The 17,752-nt window shown below is 45.5% G+C and overlaps 2 protein-coding genes across 10 annotated transcripts in view; one reads left to right on the plus strand and one right to left on the minus strand.

Annotated features, from left to right (window-relative positions):
* The window catches only part of AAK1 (AP2 associated kinase 1), a 111,426-nt gene that overhangs the window by 59,680 nt on the left and 33,994 nt on the right, over window positions 1–17,752 (plus strand). For 6 of the 9 annotated variants that reach the window (XM_083753151.1, XM_083753150.1, XM_083753154.1 and 3 more), the window contains exons 12-17: window positions 343–647; window positions 1,899–2,138; window positions 7,503–7,726; window positions 8,692–8,849; window positions 10,938–11,054; window positions 13,875–13,964. In XM_083753151.1, the coding sequence (XP_083609277.1) occupies window positions 343–647; window positions 1,899–2,138; window positions 7,503–7,726; window positions 8,692–8,849; window positions 10,938–11,054; window positions 13,875–13,964 (1,134 nt within the window). The remainder of the gene's footprint in view (window positions 1–342; window positions 648–1,898; window positions 2,139–7,502; window positions 7,727–8,691; window positions 8,850–10,937; window positions 11,055–13,874; window positions 13,965–17,752) is intronic. The other 3 variants (XM_083753152.1, XM_083753155.1, XM_083753157.1) reach the window with 1 other exon arrangement.
* ANTXR1 (ANTXR cell adhesion molecule 1) overlaps window positions 1–17,752 on the minus strand; it is a 268,335-nt gene that overhangs the window by 14,316 nt on the left and 236,267 nt on the right. The window lies entirely within an intron of this gene.

Below are 17,752 nucleotides of genomic sequence, written 5' to 3' on the forward strand. Positions count from 1 at the left end.
CTTCCATTGGTTGCCTATTCTAGCCTCCCTTGTCCTTCTTTTATATTCCAGCCCCTTGATCCATCCTCACTTCATAGAATCACAGAAGTGTATGTAAGGGTCATCTAACCCAACTCCTGCAGTGCAAGAATCACAGCTAAATATTTAGAACTGACTTAGTTGGTCTTTAAGGTGCTACTGGAAGGATTTTTTTTTTTTGTTTTGACTATGGCAGACCAACACGGCTACCTATCTGTAGCTAAATATTTATGCATTTAAGTGTTTAAATAAAAAGTACACAAATGGGGGGGGGACAGGAGTAAAGGAAACGGATGCATTCTGACCTCTCCTCTTGCTCTGCAGTTGCTGCTCCAGCGGCTTTGGCTGGGGGCCAGGCCCCCCTCCCTACCAGCGTCCCACAGCCGAAAGCCCTGCCTCAGCCGACTCCGCCTCTCCCGCAAGCTCAGCCTAAGCAGCCGCCCCCTGTACAGCCGCCTGCTGCCTCCCAACCGCAAGCCCCTCCAGCTCAGCCCCAGGCCGCCACCCCACAGCATCAGCTGTTCCTAAAGCAGCAGCAGCAACAGCCGCCAGCGCAGCCGCCAGCCACATTTTATCAGCCCCAAGGACCTCAGCCGCAGCCGCAGCAGCCTCCCCTGCAAGTTCAACAGGTGAGACTGTTTGGGGGGTGGCTGCTTTTCTTTTCTCTTCACAGGAATTTCAAGGCAGTTGCGACTTGGGAGCAGAGAGGAGGTTGAGTCCAAGGACCCAAGGGCAGATCTCTGAGTCTCCATTTTGGGAGTCAAAGGAATCTTTCAAATGCGTTTGTGTGGTCATAGGGAAAATATATGAGACAAGGAGTGGGTGCAGAAGGTATTAACAAAATGAAAGCCCCACCACCCCATATCTTGCAAATTTGAGCCTCTGTTTGAGCACATAGAATCAAATATAATGCACTAAGAATACTTAAGTATATACAGTGGTACCTTGGGTTTACATACGCTTCAGGTTACAGACTCCGCTAACCCAGAAATAGTGCTTCAGGTTAAGAACTTTGCTTCAGGATAAGAACAGAAATCTTGTTGCGGCGGCGCGGCAGCAGCAGGAGGCCCCCATTAGCTAAAGTGGTGCTTCAGGTTAAGAACGGACCTCCAGAACGAATTAAGTACTTAACCCGAGGTACCACTGTAGTACTTTGTGAGCCCTGCATTTGGGCCGCTTCGAGATTTCTTGCTTGCTTGTTTGTTTGATTTATTATTTCCAACTCTTCACCCTAAGGTTCCAGGGCAGGTTAAAGCATTAAAACACAATATGTAAAACAGTTTGAAACAACTTAGAACTATAAAGATAAGCTGAGTCCTAAAAGTATAGACCTCAAGTGTCTGAAACCAGGGTAAAGAGGTGCGTCCTCTGCATTCTCCGGAAACTGTAGAATGGAGGTGCCAGGCTCACCTTTGCAAAGAGGGAGTTCCACAGTTTTGGGGCTGCCACAAAGGAGGTCTTCTCCCCCTGGGCCACTACCACACCAAGCCTCTGAAGTCGGAAGGGCTGCCCAGAGGTCCTTCTCTGCCGATCTCAGCACCCGAGAGGTTCTGTAGGAAAGGAGATGGTCTTTCAGGTGTTTGGGGTCTGAGTCGTTCAGGGCTTTAATCACCAACTGGCGACCAGTGCAGCTGCTTCAAAATGAGTTATACGAGATCCAGATGGAACGCCAGCCAGAAATCTGGCTGCTGTTGTATTTTTGGACCAACAGAAGTTTCCAAGTCATCTTCAAAGGCAGCCCAACACAGAGCATGTTGCAACAACCCAGTAACAAGGGAAGGTGAATTTGGGGAGACGCTCTTACTCCATTGCATGTGAAGTGCAAAAGATTGCAGCTGGTCGTAAGGAAGGGTTCTGAATGCTTGCTTGCTGTGTTGTAGATCCAAGTGGCACCCCAGGCACCGCAGCCGCCAGTGAAGCCACAGTTTCCAGTAGCGCAGCAGGGAGTGCAACCGCAGCCTGTGCAGAATTACATGCAGCAGCAGCAGCAACTGCTGGCACAACAGGGACCCGTCCCACAGAAAGCAGCTGCAGGGCAACAGAAGCCGTCGGCTCAGATCCTGCCCCAACCGCAGGTGCAGCAGGTGGCGGCACAGCCAGTCCCTGTGCAGGATCATCCGGTAAGGGTTGGGAGGAACCTTTGGTTGGCTTTGCAGTGTTGCTTGCTTACTTCTTCCAGATCCTCTGCCACTGGGCCACGGCCCCTCCCCACTTCACATGTTGGTGGGCAGCAGGGAAGGAGCGAATGTGGCCACGTCCAGAAGACCCTGATTTGATTTCTGTGCCACTTTTCGTTCAAATGAATCTCAAAGCAGCCTAAAAGGTAAAGGTAAAGGGACCCCTGGCCATTAGGTCCAGTCGTGGCCGACTCTAGGGTTGCGGCGCTCATCTCGCTTTCTTGGGAGCCAGCGTACAGCTTCTGGATCGTGTGGCCAGCATGACTAAGCTGCTTCTGGCGAACCAGAGCAGCGCACAGAAACGCCGTTTACTTTCCCGCCAGAGTGGTATCTATTTATCTACTTGCACTTTAATGTGCTTTCAAACTGCTAGGTTGGCAGGAGCAGGGACCGAGCAACGGGAGCTCACCCTGTTGCGGGGATTCAAACCGCCGACCTTCTGATCGGCAAGTCCTAGGCTCTGTGGTTTAACCTACAGCGGCACCCGTGTCCCTCTTGCAGTAACTAGAAAGCAGCTTACAAACAATAAATAGCAGTAACTTAATAGAACATAATGGAACATCGCAAGTAGAGCATAAATCATATTGAGTATTTAACAAATAATCAGTGAAATAATTACAGCCTATAAAACACTGTTAACAAGCAGCAACTAAAAATGATGAATGGTATCAGACTAACAATGATATTCAAGCCTCAGAGGTAATTTGTGAAAACAGGTAAGAACCCCAGTGTTGTCTTCAGTTTCTCCTTCTTTGCAGATGCTCATATTTACCCCTTCTTTCTCCTTCCCTCTCTGAACACAAACAGAAGCATGCATTTTTATTCAACTGCTTCAATGCATGCTTAAGAGTGGAGGGAAATTTACATTAGTGCGGATCCAACTAAGGTTATTATCCCCTTTCCTGGCCATGCTTTTGTGTTTCATACAACAGTGTTCGAGAGATGGGCAATCTGTGGTCTTCCGCATGTTGTTGAACTACAGTTCCCATCATCCCCTGACTACTGGCCGGGCCCGCTGGGAGTTATAGTCCATCAAGAATTGGAGGGTCATAATTATGCAGCTTAAAACTCCCCGTGAACAGAGATGCTGGAACTGAGTTCAAGCAAGTTCTGGCTAAAAAAGCCCTGATTAATCATTAGATAAAGGATGGAATTCAACACTTTGCTGCAGAGAAGGGGGCACGACAATTGTGATGGGGCAGTGCAGGAGAGGCTGTGAGCAGATGAGAGAGAGAGAGAGAGAGAGAGAGAGAGAGAGAGAGAGAGAGAGAGAAAGAGCCAGAATGAAATCCTTGCTCAGACACTGGTAACTGTGGGCCAGTGGTTCCCTTTTTTCTTTTCTTTTTGCCTGCACATCACTTTGCAAATTTCTGGAGATTCTTAATGAATCCTGAACAGAAAACTGTGATTCATCCTTTCAAAGGTGAACATAGAAAAAACTGTCTGGTTTGGCACCAAAAGGCTGCAGGTGGGTGCAACAGTAGTTCTTTTTCCTTTAAAAAAACCCCAAACACATTTATTCAAAAGTTACAATACATTTACAATACAATACATTTTTTATCACTATATCCCTTCCACAGACACCTCTGTGATGATGGTGGCATTAAAATATCCTGTTCTTCAGTAAAAGAGAAAAAGGGAGACCAGATCGTGTCAAATGTATCTTTTTTGGAGATGCCTTTGATTAGCTGCTATGGTATGTGAGGTGTTCTGATAGAGCAATGCTTCAGATGTTATTAACCTAAGCCTCTATTGGTATTTTAGAAGTTTCCTTCCACTGTTGGGCAATAACTAGTCTAGCTCCTGTGAACAGGAAGAAAAATAATTCTTACGTTTAAGGGTAGAATGTGGGGTCAAATTTAATGATAATAAGGCAAGTGCTGAATTAAAAGGGATAGATTGTTTAGTGATTTTGGAGGTCAGGTTAAAAATTTACCACAAAAGGCATGAACTATGGTACACTCCCATCAAACATGAAAATAGGAACCTTGTTCTCTACAGCCTTTCCAACATAATGGTGAGCTTAAAGGATTTTTCTTTGCAAGGCGTGTGGGGGTCCAATGCCACTGAAAGATAATTTTAAAGGAAATTTCCTGGAGGCGATCCAAAATTGTTTTTAAAGATGGATTTTGCCATATTGATTCCCATGCTTTTTCACTTATTGAAATTCATATGTCCGTCTCCCATCTCATTCGAATATCTTCTGCGTTTCCTGCAAAGCTTTCTAATGTAATACCATATATCATTGAGAATGCCCCTTTTGTGTCATGGCTAGGTCTGTTACACAGTGATTCAAAAGGTGTCAGGGGTCTCAAACCCTCACCCCTTCATTCCAGATACTTTGCAAAAGTGCAAAAGGACTTTATCTGTTGCAGTGGCGTAGCATGGGGGGTGCAGGGGGGGCCGGCCGCACCGGGCGCAACATCTGGGGGTTAGGGTTAGGGGGCGCAAATCCATGGGTTAGGGGGTGCAAATTACTTGCCTTGCCCCGGGTGCTGACAACCCACGCTACGCCACTGATCTGTTGATACAGATGTAGCCAGGACCGTTTTATCCCTTTTGCCTTTGCCACCAGGCCCTCTTTTAAAAATGCTTTAGCTTTTACAAACATATCTCTAATTCTATACAAACCATTTGTTTCAAGATGTAGGAGTTGGTTATATTTGTCTGCATGTTTAAATGAGGGGTGATCTAGCAGAGGCATCAGTAGTGAAGTCCTAGGAGCCAATACTAAGTTCCAATTCCGCCACGCCATTAATTATACTTTTAAAAATGGGTTTGCCCACCTTTTCTTGTTCCTTCATGAAGGGCAGAGCATATACTGATAGTCTTGTGTGGCCACTTTCTATCTTTCTATCTTTATCCATGGAATATCTACTTTACCTTTAATGAGAGGTATCAATGGTTTAATTTGGAAAGCTTCGTAGTATAGTTCAAGATTGGGTATTCCTAACCCCCCTTTATTCCTATGTCTAAATAATATTTTTTGACTGAGTCTGGCTCTTTTTCCTAATGAAGTAAAAGAAAGTAATTTGTTTTGCCATTTTTTAAGCATAGCAGGAGAGATGTATGTTGGTAAAACCTGAAACAGGAAAGATAATTTTAGTAGAATTGGCATTTTTATAGCTGCGAAATGACCTAGCCAGACCAAGGCTTGTGCACTTCCATTTTGAGAGTTTTTTACTTATCGTTTTGAGCAAGAGCTTATAATTTCTTTGATTTAATTGTTTGAGATCAGCTGTTAAGGTTATCCTGAGGTATTTAAACCCCCCCATGGGTGACCCAGTGGCTCCTTTCTGCTGCTCTGGATTTTTGTCGGGCGAACAAGTTGGAGAAGAGGTTGCATCTTAAACCCAATCCTTGTTTCCAGTGTACTCATGACCAAACATTACAAATCCTCCATTTGATGACTATAATGTATGCATTCATCCCAAATAAGTGCTTTTTCACTTAATGAGAACCAGGGTTTTCCCTGTAGCGAGTGGAGCAGCTGCCTAAAGTATAAAAGGAGTGGAAATTTGCCAGGGATCCCCCATCACTGCAGATACTTGAGAATGAAATTTCACATCCGCCTTCTCCTGCTGCACACACACACACACACACACACACACACACACACACTTCATTACTATTCAAGTGTAATCATTCCTCATTGTTTCTTTTTGTCCTGAAATGCAGCTGCTTTGACTGTTGTGGAGGGGGGTTGTTGTTTAAAGGAAAAGGATGCACAGCATACGAATAAATTACAGTAAATGCCTTCCAGCTGAAACTGTATTTATACCAGGTTATTCTTGCCACACATTTTCTTTCCTGTAATACCCAGATTTATTGGTAACCAACTGGTTTGGGGAGCAGATTTGGAGAGAGCACTCTAGGATTAAGAATTATTGGGGGGACTCCCCCCCCCCCCATTATTCATGTTAATAAAATGGGGCCGGGTGAACATAAAAGGGTTGGTTATTTCTGTCACAAATATATTCACAACATCATTTCAAACTAATATTTGTTGCGGTATTTGGGGGGAAAGCTGAAATATGATGGGAAAAAATAACCCAAGCCTCCAAAAGGTGTAAACATCCCATTCTGTTCGCTCCTCTTTATATTATAGATATATTTTCAGGATTGCAAGTTCTGTTAAGTCAGTGTGGTGAAGTGAGTAGGCCAGAAAAAGCCAGGCTCAAATCCCTGCTGAGAATATTTATATTGAAAGAGAGCATAGAAAAGAATAAAGCAACAGTAAGAGTCTTTACAACAACCTTGTAAGACAGGTCAGTATGACTTGAATCTGTGAGGCTCCTGTCTTGCAGTCACCCCTTGAGCATTTTGGACCTTTCTTCAGCCATGACGATTTTTAGAAGGTTTTCTGGGGGAAATAAAAAAAGCTGAGATCCTGAGAAATCCAGTTTCTGTGTCTGGCAAGCAGGCCAGTGTTTCAGTGTATGGAACAGAAGGGCTTGTGAAGAATTATAGAGAACACAAAGATTTGATAGACTATGAAAGAACTTAAGGAAAGGAAGTGACTGAAGAACAGATGTAAAGGTGAACTAGAAACTAAGAGACGTGTGGTGAATGCGGTGGAAGCCTTTTAGAATATTTTAACTAGGATTTATATATTGTAATGTTTGAAGTATAAATTTGGTAGTATTGATTATGAAAAGTGTTTTTTTCCCTTTTTATATTTCATCTCTTTTCTAGTCTGCATGTTGGAAAATACATAGACAAATGTGTTTACAGTGTTATGTATTGATTTTTTGTTTCTATTTCTTTTTTTCTTTTTATCTTCCTGTAATATTTAATAAAAACTAATTTTAAAAAAGGAACAGAAGGGCTGCCAGGAGCTCAAAGTTGTGCCCATGGTTCTCCTTCTCCTCATTTAATTCCCACCACAACCCAGTGGGGTAGGCTAGGCTGAGAGAGACATCCAGTGAACTTCATGGTTGGGTAGGAATTTGAACTCTGGTCTCCCAGGTCCTAGTCCGACACTCTAACCACTGCACCATGCTGCCTTTTCTGTGAGCGAACTGTTGTGGCTTGGAGATGCTGTGTGCGTGAAGGTCTCTCTTCTGGTGTGTTAGTCTTCTAGGTTTGGCTGAATAACATGTTGAGGGAGTAAAGTTCTGGGTCTTACATTTTTGCCCGAAAGGGGTCTACCTTCTATTTTTATCCTCTCTCCCTTTTGCCCTCCTCCCTGCCACTGGGACAGAATGCAGAGTTTGGGTTGTCCCTTCTGCTTCTACGAAACAGCTCTGCAACTCCTGTGGTTAAGGAAATAAACTCGGTAACTTTCTCTCCTCCCCCCCCCCCCAGCAAGCGCCTCCACGACATCAAAGGATCCCCACCACCCCACCGTCAGCTGTTCAGGGGCAGAAGGTGGGCTCCCTCACTCCCCCGTCCTCCCCCAAGACTCAGCGAGCGGGACACCGGAGGATCCTGAGTGACGTGACACACAGCACTGTCTTCGGGGTCCCAGCCAGCAAATCAACACAGCTTCTGCAGGCAGCAGCTGCTGAGGCCAGCCTCAACAAGTCCAAGTATGTATTTGGGGGGGGGGGTGTCTCTTCTTCCTGCTAAATGACCCTTTGTGCATTTTGATTCTCTTTACTTTTTGTTCTGATGTGGGGCAGCCTGCCTCTCTGCTTTTCTCGCGCCATGTCCTAATAGCCTTCCTGCTGTTGCTCTTGGAACGAATAGAGGAGTGTGCTTGAGTTGCAAGAGGAGCATCTATAACCCTGGGCTAGCAACTAAGCTTAACGTAAGAACACCAGAAGAGCCTGCTGGATCAGGCCAATCGCCCATCTAGTGCTGTTCTCACAGTGGCCAGCCAGAGGCCAGTGGGAAACCTGCAAGGAGGATTCGAGCCCAAGAACACCCTCCCTTTCTGTGGTTTCCAGAAACTGGCATTCAGAAGCATAGCTGCCTCTGACTGTGGAGGCAGAGCATAGCCATCATTGCTATGCTCCTCCATCATGAATTTGTCAAATCCTCTTTTAAAGCGTATGTTATGATTGAAGAGGCTTTTGTCTGGGCCTCTGTTTGGGGAAGAGACACTAAAGAGTGTGGGTGTGTGCGCACTCACGCGTGCGTACGGGTTGCCTTTGAGATATGGAGCTATCCTGTGGACCAACTTCACGGCTGGGCTGGGTTTCCAGGTGAAAGTACAGGCAACCCCCATTTTGTGGTGTGTATTGTGACGTTCTAAGGCACCACGCGTTTAAGTGAAATTGTGTATATTTGAAACACAATTGGAAAAGCTTGTGAACACCTTGTTCTGTCCCTTTTTGTTTTGCCCGTGTGTGTGTAAATGGGGGGGGGGGGAGTTCCTTGTATGGATCTGCGTGGACAATTTTCAGGCTCACAGAGCTGAACTTCAAAGTCCACCCAGTTGCATATTCAGCACACATTCAACAGCACCTGTAGACATTGCAATGCCGTTAGGAAATAAAGATGGCAACTGAATGTCCCGTTTTTGTTCCCTTTTCGGCATGGCTTCCTCCAGGTCTGCCTCGACAACGCCTTCTGGATCCCCCAGGACATCGCAGCAAAATGTCTACAATCCCCCAGATGTCTCTACCTGGAACCCTTTTGATGACGACAACTTCTTCAAGCTCACAGCAGAGGAGCTGCTGAACAAGGATTTTGCAAAACTGAGTGATGGTTAGTGCAATCCAGCAGTGGCTAAAGTGCTCTCAGAGTGGAAGCTGTGGCAGCCTAGGCTGTTAAAGATGAAGGGCCTCCCAAAACTTTCTTGGCTGTTGCTTGGGAACAGACAAGCTGACTTTTTTAAAGGCTCTCTTGGTCCAGTGGCCTAAATCAAGACCTTTGGCGTTCTCATAATCGGTCAGACAGAGGTCCAATCCCCTGCACTTGATAGATTTCATATTTCAAGGTTAATTTGGCACAACATAATTCTACTTGCTGATTTTACTATTGGGTTCCAGTTTCACCTTCCAGGCTTCTGAGGCTACAGAGGGAAACAGCTGTGGTGGCAATATATGACCATTGCTGGCTGACTTCTCCTGAAATAGACTTGAAATAGACTTCCCCTGAAATCATCCATAGTGTGATCAGCAGATGTGGGCCAGTGTTCTGAGAGTCCACTGGCAGTTGCGTTTATACTGTGCTACCAGCCAGAGTTCACTATCCTCAATGCTTTGTCAGAACCATCAGCGGCATAAGATTTTTAAATGCAATTGTTGCATTTCTTGGTATCCTAGTTGCAACCAAAAAACATACCGTATGTTGTTTCTCTCACAGTGCAAACCTATGCTTGTTTGATTGGAGGTATTCTCACTCTGTTCAGTGTGGACTATTCCTTAGCATGTTTTTATGATTGTAGCCTAAACCAAAGTGACTGGCACCGGTTTCCTCCCCAAAAAAGCATCAGGAACAATCCTAGTAAGAGTGAAGGAGCAACATGTGGAATTTCTGTTTGGCTTAGTTGATGATCCTTAAAACTGAGAAACCAGGTCTAGCTGTGGCTTGCAATAAGTATGAATAGTAGTAATATCCAGGGGGGGGGGTTTGGAATATTTCCAAGATATGCTTAGCAACTCATGATGCATAAGAGCACTTAATAACCACGTCCTTGATTAATTTGTAATATAAAGATAAATCCAGCTCCTTTGTTGGCTTGTTAGTAATAATAGATGAATCAAACCAAGTTTTATCTCATCGGGAGATGTTGACATTTTTGCAGGTGGCTGCTTGTTTAGAAATAGCTAAATGTTGGTGCTGTGCAGTAGGCCTGTCAAGAGACTCATGGTGTGCTCAGGTATGGTCTGTTGCTCTGGCCAACAAATTGACCTGCCAGGTCATAGAATCATAGAATCATAGAGTTGGAAGAGACCACAAGGGCCATCGAGTCCAACCCCCTGCCAAGCAGGAAACACCATCAGAGCACTCCTGACATATGGTTGTCAAGCCTCTGCTTAAAGACCTCCAAAGAAGGAGACTCCACCACACTCTTTGGCAGCAAATTCCACTGTTGAACAGCTCTTACTGTCAGGAAGTTCTTCCTAATGTTTAGGTGGAATCTTCTTTCTTGTAGTTTGGATCCATTGCTCCGTGTCCGCTTCTCTGGAGCAGCAGAAAACAACCTTTCTCCCTCCTCTATGTGACATCCTTTTATATATTTGAACATGGCTATCATATCACCCCTTAACCTCCTCTTCTCCAGGCTAAACATGCCCAGCTCCCTTAGCCGTTCCTCATAAGGCATCGTTTCCAGGCCTTTGACCATTTTGGTTGCCCTCCTCTGGACCCGTTCCAGTTTGTCAGTGTCCTTCTTGAACTGTGGTGCCCAGAACTGGACACAGTACTCCAGGTGAGTACTGGACACAGTACTCCTTGATCTAGATGCTATACTCCTATTGATGCAGCCCAGAATTGCATTGGCTTTTTTAGCTGCCGCGTCACACTGTTGGCTCATGTCAAGTTTGTGGTCAACCAAGACTCCTTGCTGGTCAGGGTGGCCAGAAACAAGATGAATCCTTTCACCACAGGTGGCATCCATTCATCTCCTATGTGAGACATGACAATTGAGAGAACCTCCACAGACACATGGAAACATCTGGAGAGACCTATTGGACTGGAGACTTTAATATGCATTATCAACCGGTTCTAACATCAAGCTGCTGTTCATGCCTTTTCCCAAGAAAGGGCAGAATTTTGTTGTTGTTTCTTATTGTATTTTAAATTATATAAAATATATATAAAAAAATAACCAGGTACTTGGAATTTCAGGTAAACTTCCAGAGAAGCTGGGTAGCTCAGCAGAGAATCTGATCCCAGGCTTTCAACCGGCTCCTTCCACAACACAGGCAGATGCGTTTGGCTCATCTTCTCTTGCACCTGTGTCAGGTAAGCCCGGACGGGATGTTATTTGCAGCTCTGACCAATTCAATGCAGAAGGTCTGTCCAATGGAAGCAGGCAGTGCTTGTCAGGCTGATACTGGACTCTGCTTGTGTCTCTTTCAGTTGCCATCAGGGGAGATGGAAGGCAGGCTACAAGTGGGCATTATGAGGCTGGCCAGGCTGAGGATAGGGGAGCACAGGGCCTCAGCTGCAAGTCGGTCAGCTATGTTTGGGCCAGGTGACCCCCATTTCCAGTGTTTCAGGCAGAGGCTGCTGCCCTGTTGGCTAAGCAGAAGGACCAGGTTCTTGGCATTTGTACCAAGCCTGGTCAATTGGGAGGCTTATTACTTCCTGCCATTCACAGGGGTTGGCACTGCACACTCCAGTCTACCCTGTGCCTGGAGAGGACTCGTGGTCCTGGGTAGTTGTTAGGCCAGGACTCAGCCTCAAGCTGTGAGGCTCTTCATTCACTTAGCTGAGTGCGGGCAGCACCTGCTTCAGAGATGAATCAACAAGTGGAAAAAGTGGGGACCCGGGAAGGGCTGTACTTGATTCCATCTGGAGTGGGCAGTTCATTAGCTTCCTTCTAAAACCTGGGTGCCTTCTGCAGGCTTAGAGAAGCTGACCAGCCTAGGTCCAGTCCTGCCTCTAATCTCATGGAGTACGATCAGGTTTTTATTGAGTCTGGCTGGTTTCTGGAGATGCTGGAAGCCCCTGCTGTGTGCTGAGACCACCTTGGAGAAGAGCACAGGGCTTTAAGAATAGTCGGCAAGTAGCCTGAATGTGTGCTTTACCTGCTATATTTTCATGTTAAATGCTAAATGCGATGAAGCAGCAACGGTGGCCCAGAATGATGTTTTTTAGAGCTTTGGTGGATACTCCATAAAACACAAACCTGGTAGTTGTCATAAATTCTGGAGTGACTTCAAGATTATGCTACTTAAGCTTTTCCCAATCCACTGTCCTCTAGACATTTTTGGACTCCCATCATCCTAGAACATGGCAACTCGGGCTGATGGGAGTTCCAGGAGCCACCAGTTTGAGGAAGGCTGTCCAACTGCAATGTGCTGTATGTGTGGCTGACTTTGAAGATAGTTTGGGAACTTCATTTATTTATTTATTTATTTATTAAAAACATATCCTGCTTTTTACTATGTAGGTCTCACAGCAAAAATAAAATAAAATACACAATGCACAAATTTTAAAACTCAAATTAAAGCTCCAAAGTCTAAAACTTCAGGAATTTAAAATCTCGAGAAAAGAAAAAAGGGAAACATCTGAGCAGCATTCAGGGTGCAAAGGTCTACTTGAATAAAACAGTTTTGACCAGACACCTAAAAAACTGAGTTACAGGTGGTGCCAGTCTTAACTTCTTGCAGGTAGGCCCTCTGTAGAGTTGGGCCCACAACATTGAAATATGAGTTGTGCTTCCAGCTTTCAGGTAATGCAGAACTCAGAGGTCCGCCTGTGGACAGTTGTGGGCCGGTTTTCTCATCTCTTGTCTCCTGAAGCAGCTGCGCTGGCTGCCATTTGATCATGGGACAATTCAAAGTGCTGGTTTTGACACTTAGAGCCATAAACTGCTTGAGTTCTGATTATCTCAGGGGGTGTCTCTTTACATTTAAGATCATCTGTAGAAATCCCGCTGTATGTTCCAGATAAACCATTGCAAGGAGCAGGGAATATGGGATTGTTTTATATTGTTTTAATTTTTTGTTGTTTTTTTACGGAGCAGGGTCTTCTGTGCAGCAGCCCCATTGCTCTGGAACTTTTCCCCAAGGGAGGTTCATCCTCAGCCTTCTTGGAGAAGTCCAATGTTTTTCAGAGGGCCTTTGATTTCTGGTGCTGCTTGCCTCTGCTCTGCTTTTTGAGGGTTTTATCGATTTGATTTTGCCATTTTTATTGGATGGTTTTATAAACCATTATGAAACTGAATGAATAGTGGTATAAAGCTGTCGGTAAGAGTAATAATGGGACGCAGGTGGCGCTGTGGGTTAAAGCCTCAGCGCCTAGGAACTTGCCGATCGAAAGGTCGGCGGTTCGAATCCCTGCGGCGGGGTGCGCTCCCGCTGCTCGGTCCCAGCGCCTGCCAACCTAGCAGTTCGAAAGCACCTCCGGGTGCAAGTAGATAAATAGGGACCGCTTACCAGCGGGAAGGTAAACGGCGTTTCCGTGTGCGGCTCTGGCTCGCCAGAGCAGCGATGTCACGCTGGCCACGTGACCCGGAAGTGTCTCCGGACAGCGCTGGCCCCTGGCCTCTTAAGTGAGATGGGCGCACAACCCCAGAGTCTGTCAAGACTGGCCCGTACGGGCAGGGGTACCTTTACCTTTACCTTTAAGAGTAATAATATAGTATAGCCATGCATCTTGACTTAGAGACTTCACTCAGTTGCGACACTCTCAAAGAAACACAGTAGCCCTCCCCAAGGATAACAGAACATATGAATAATGAATTAATCCTCGTCATGTGAACTGTTGAATTTGGAGAGGGTGGAATGACCTGATGCCCTTGGAAGAAGAGCTGTTACTTTGGTTCTGTGGGTGGTCTACTGTGACCTTGGATCAACTCACCAATAATTCACTGATAAACTTTTTGGTTGAGTGGCAGAATAATATCTGCAGCTTGCTGGAGGGGTCCCATGGAGGTGGGAGGGTAATACTGCCGCACCCCCCGATTCATGTGGCAATTAAATGACTTTTCAATGCATCTTTGGTATGTTTGGCATCTTCCTGTGCTTTGCTTGACAGCTCTCTCTCTCTTTCTCCCTCTCTCCCTCCCTCTCCCCATTCCTTCCTTTCCTAACTTCCCCGTTGCTGCTCACCCAGCTGAAAAAACAAAAGATATCCTGGACTCTAGCCCTCCACTTCTGGCTGTTCCCGATCCTTTCATTCCTCTTCCACTATCAGATACACCAGGTAACTGTGACTTGCATAAACAAGATGGGATTTAGCAGAAGGAATCCCACTCAAAGGTGTTGCCACCCAAAGTGACTGTTTGGGTGGCCTTGTATACAAATGTCAGTAAGTGAATTCAGATGGTGTGTTATATCGAACCATTCACAGTACGACTTGAGAGTCACCTGTTTGCTTCAGTGTGCTTCCTGGAGGTACCTGGTTGCCAGCAGCTACCAAAGGGGCTCCTCTGAGCACCCTTCTGGTCCTAACTTGGTTCTTGGGTGGGTTGGGTTCAAGGTAGATTGGGTTCATTTGACCTTGATCTTTTAAGATCATGGTAGAAAATGTATTAGTGGATGTTGTCTCTTAGGTAACCTATAAATATTGGCCTGGCAGGCTCTCAGGGACTCATCAGAAGTTACTGGGGTGGGCAGTGTTGCAAGAAGAGAATGATGGATAAATCCATATGTACCAGCTGAACATTTTAAAATCTATTAATTCGATGAAAGGACCCTGTTCTGCTTCTCCTTTCATATCAGTGGGTTTTCATGGGATCTGTTCCCAGCGTTACCTGGCTTTTATTTTTATTTTTTAAATAGTGCTTTATTCGCTACTCATGGGCTGCAACTGCTAAGGGAAATGTAACTGCTGCAAGAAGGACAGAGGTGACGGCAAAGCATCTGTTCAAATACTGAGAAATGAGAAGTTCAGGCTCAAGGCATTCATCTTCTCTTGCCTTTGAATGGAAGGGAGCCAAGTCTCCTTAAAATAAGCTCATGGCAGACTGTCTTGCTTGATTAGTCATTGCAGAGTGTGGTAATGCTTTTAATTCTGTGCACTAGGCACTAGTTCCTCCCCCCTCTTTTTTCTCATGAGGATGAGCCCTCCCAGCCACAAGGCAAAGGTAAGGGCGGTGACTGGCTGGCATGTCCAGTCCAGCATAGTTTCACTATCAATGGTTAAATTCACAGCCTTCGAGGGGATTCTCCCTCTCTGGCTGCTGTTTTAACAACATATGCTGCAGTCAAATGAAAGCATAGCAGAACTGCAAGCCCTTCTCTCTGATGCCTGTTATTTCATAAATAAAATGAGGTACCAGTGGTGAGAATGATGATCAGGCCAATAGCTGTTACATGCAAAATTTTGTTTCTAGAAAATCTTTTTTCATCTCCCCACCTACACCCAGCCCTGCAAAGCAATTTTTTTAAATAGTCCTTATAGCTGTATAGATATGCTTGAAAGGATAGTGGGGGGAACTGCTTGCTGAAATCTTAGTAGCCATATGGGTAGATTTCCAAAGTCCCACAGCATAGCTACCATATTTTTCGCTCTCCTGGCTTCAGGGATAGCTGCGCAGCCTGCATTCGCTCCATAAGACACACACACATTTCCCCTTACTTTTTAGGAGGGGGAAAGTGCATCTTATAGAGTGAAAAATATGGTTCTTCTCTGCTCTTCCTCCAAGACTAGCAAAATCCAAAATAATTTATGCAGTGCAAAAGAAGTATTGCGTGTTTTCTGGATAGCAGATTCAGTTTTTTCCTTGAGCTGTGTTTGGATTTCACAGACAAAAGGCATGAAATATGTGCTTTCCTTTCTCCTTCTAGAGTTTTAGCCGCCCTTTGTAATGAGCTCCTAAGATGGGATTGACTTGTTTTGGAGAACAACACGTGCCCTTGGTTTGTTGATGCCTCAAAGGTTAAAAACAAGACAGCCACCTAGAGCAGCTGCTTGGAAAGGTCCCATGGTCTTTAGCCAGCCTTTGCCAAATTGGTGCCCTCCAGATGTTTTGTACTGCAACTCCCATTATCCCTAGCCAGCATGGTCATTCTCCCATCAGCTGCAGTGCTATACAGCTGTGCTGGCTAGGGCTGATGGGCGTCATAGTCCCAAAACATTTGGAGGGCACTAGGCTGGCAAAAGCTGCTCTTAAGCCTGGTATTCTGAACGTGCTGTTTGACGGGATTCTTACTAGATAGTTTTTCTTCCCCAGCTGATGTCCAAGGAAAAGGACTCTGCTGCTGTGTGCTTTATTGAAATAGCTGTCCTTTTCTTTCCTTCCATGGTTGAAGAGTGAGTAACATGCTCAAAAAGCCTATGGGGTGGTCTTTTGTTTTGTGCATCTTGATTATTCAAAGTGATAATTAATAATGGTTGAATTGCATTTTGGGAGAGTTTCGTTTTTCCACCCTAATTAAGGATGCCTGCTGTAACTTGTGCACTGTTTGTTTATTTTTGGATGTTTAGGACATGCAGACAGCATGGGGTGGTTTTAAAAGAGAAGTCCAGGTGGCAAAAGCAAATATTTTTATCCCCAAGGTCACTTGCTGAAACAGCTCCACCTGACTTAACCGTGCCCACTGCAACCTTGCACAAGGGTAAAGTAATACTCACATCCACCTTCCACCTGCTTTGCAAAGCTGACAAAGGGAGCAGCAGCCCCTGAAAGCCGATGGGAATAAGGAGGGGTGGAGCTTGCAACAACTTTCTTCTGTTGCCTTTCCTTCTCTCTGTGTGGAAGAGGAAGCCCCTGTTCTCAGCAGGAGCCCCGTGTTGTTGTTTTTTATATCTTGTAGCTGTTGGTATTCATCTGTCTTGAGAGACAGTGGAGTGCACCTCCAGGGGTGAAGTCAAACAGCACCATTAGCAACACTGATGACCTCCCTGGGGCTCAAGCCTGGGCAGTGTTTATGGAGGTCCTGGATTGCCCAGATGATAAGACTCCCCTCTTGGTCTTACTAGTGTAGTCCAAAGGAAAGCAGAGCAATACGTTTGGCACCAGGTTGGCTATAGGAGTTGCTGGAAGGAGGCATACAAGGCACCCTCCAACTGCCTTAGGGACTCCACCCTGGATTTGTGTAGGGCTTTTCTGCTCCTGAATCCCAGAAGGCAGCAGAGGTTTAGGATCAGAGTTTTCATTCTCATAATTCCCAGGTTGATGAGCCCCATCTGCCCCTCACTTCCCTCTACAGCACATGCAGAAATCACATTCTTGACCATTGGACCCACCCAACCGCCAGAGCCTGTCTTCACATGTAGGTGAAGTCCCTAACTCACTGAGAATTTGAGGCCCATTGGCTACCCTCACCTGGTTTAGCCTTTTTTTACATCACTTATTTTATTCTTATTTATTGCATTTATATCTCACCTTGTTCTCCATAGAGCCCAAGGTGGAGTACATGGTCCTTCCTCTTTAATCTCATTTAATCTCCATAAACAACCCTGTGAGATAGGTAAGACTGACATCCAAGCCCCGCCCCATAAATGAGCTTCATGGCCCAGGTCCTACTCTGACCACAGCATCACACTGGCTCTGATAGGATATCACTGTATGCATTTGTTCAGAAGCACATCCCATTAAGGTCACACTCCCAGATAAATTGTATGCTAAGGCTGCTGTCGTATTCACCAGGGGGTGGGGAACTGAATCTGGTTAGCAGGCTGGATCCAAAAGTCTCCCACCCCACAGGCCGCTTTGGCAAGTGAGTGCGACACCCCACCTGTCAGTGCACATGAGGTCAGGTGCTTTAACTTCAAAGGGAGAATTAGCACATTCTAAAATGTGCTCCCAATTCTTCCTTTCCAGCTGGAATTCTGCACTTTTTGAATTTGTTGCTTCAGGTCTAGTGCTGAATTACACCAGTGGCTGGAAAAGAGGAATCAGTATGGTTTTTTTATTCCCATGTCCATTTTAAGATCCCCCCCTTTCATGCAGATCCTGGTTACTTAAATGTGCACACACACAGCAAATCAGCCAGAGAAAAATTTGCACACAGCTGTTGAGAGATTCAAAGCCCTCTTCATGCAAA

Source organism: Podarcis gaigeae, assembly GCF_964106915.1.
Source record: "Podarcis gaigeae genome assembly, chromosome: 8".
Lineage (NCBI taxonomy): Eukaryota > Metazoa > Chordata > Lepidosauria > Squamata > Lacertidae > Podarcis > Podarcis gaigeae.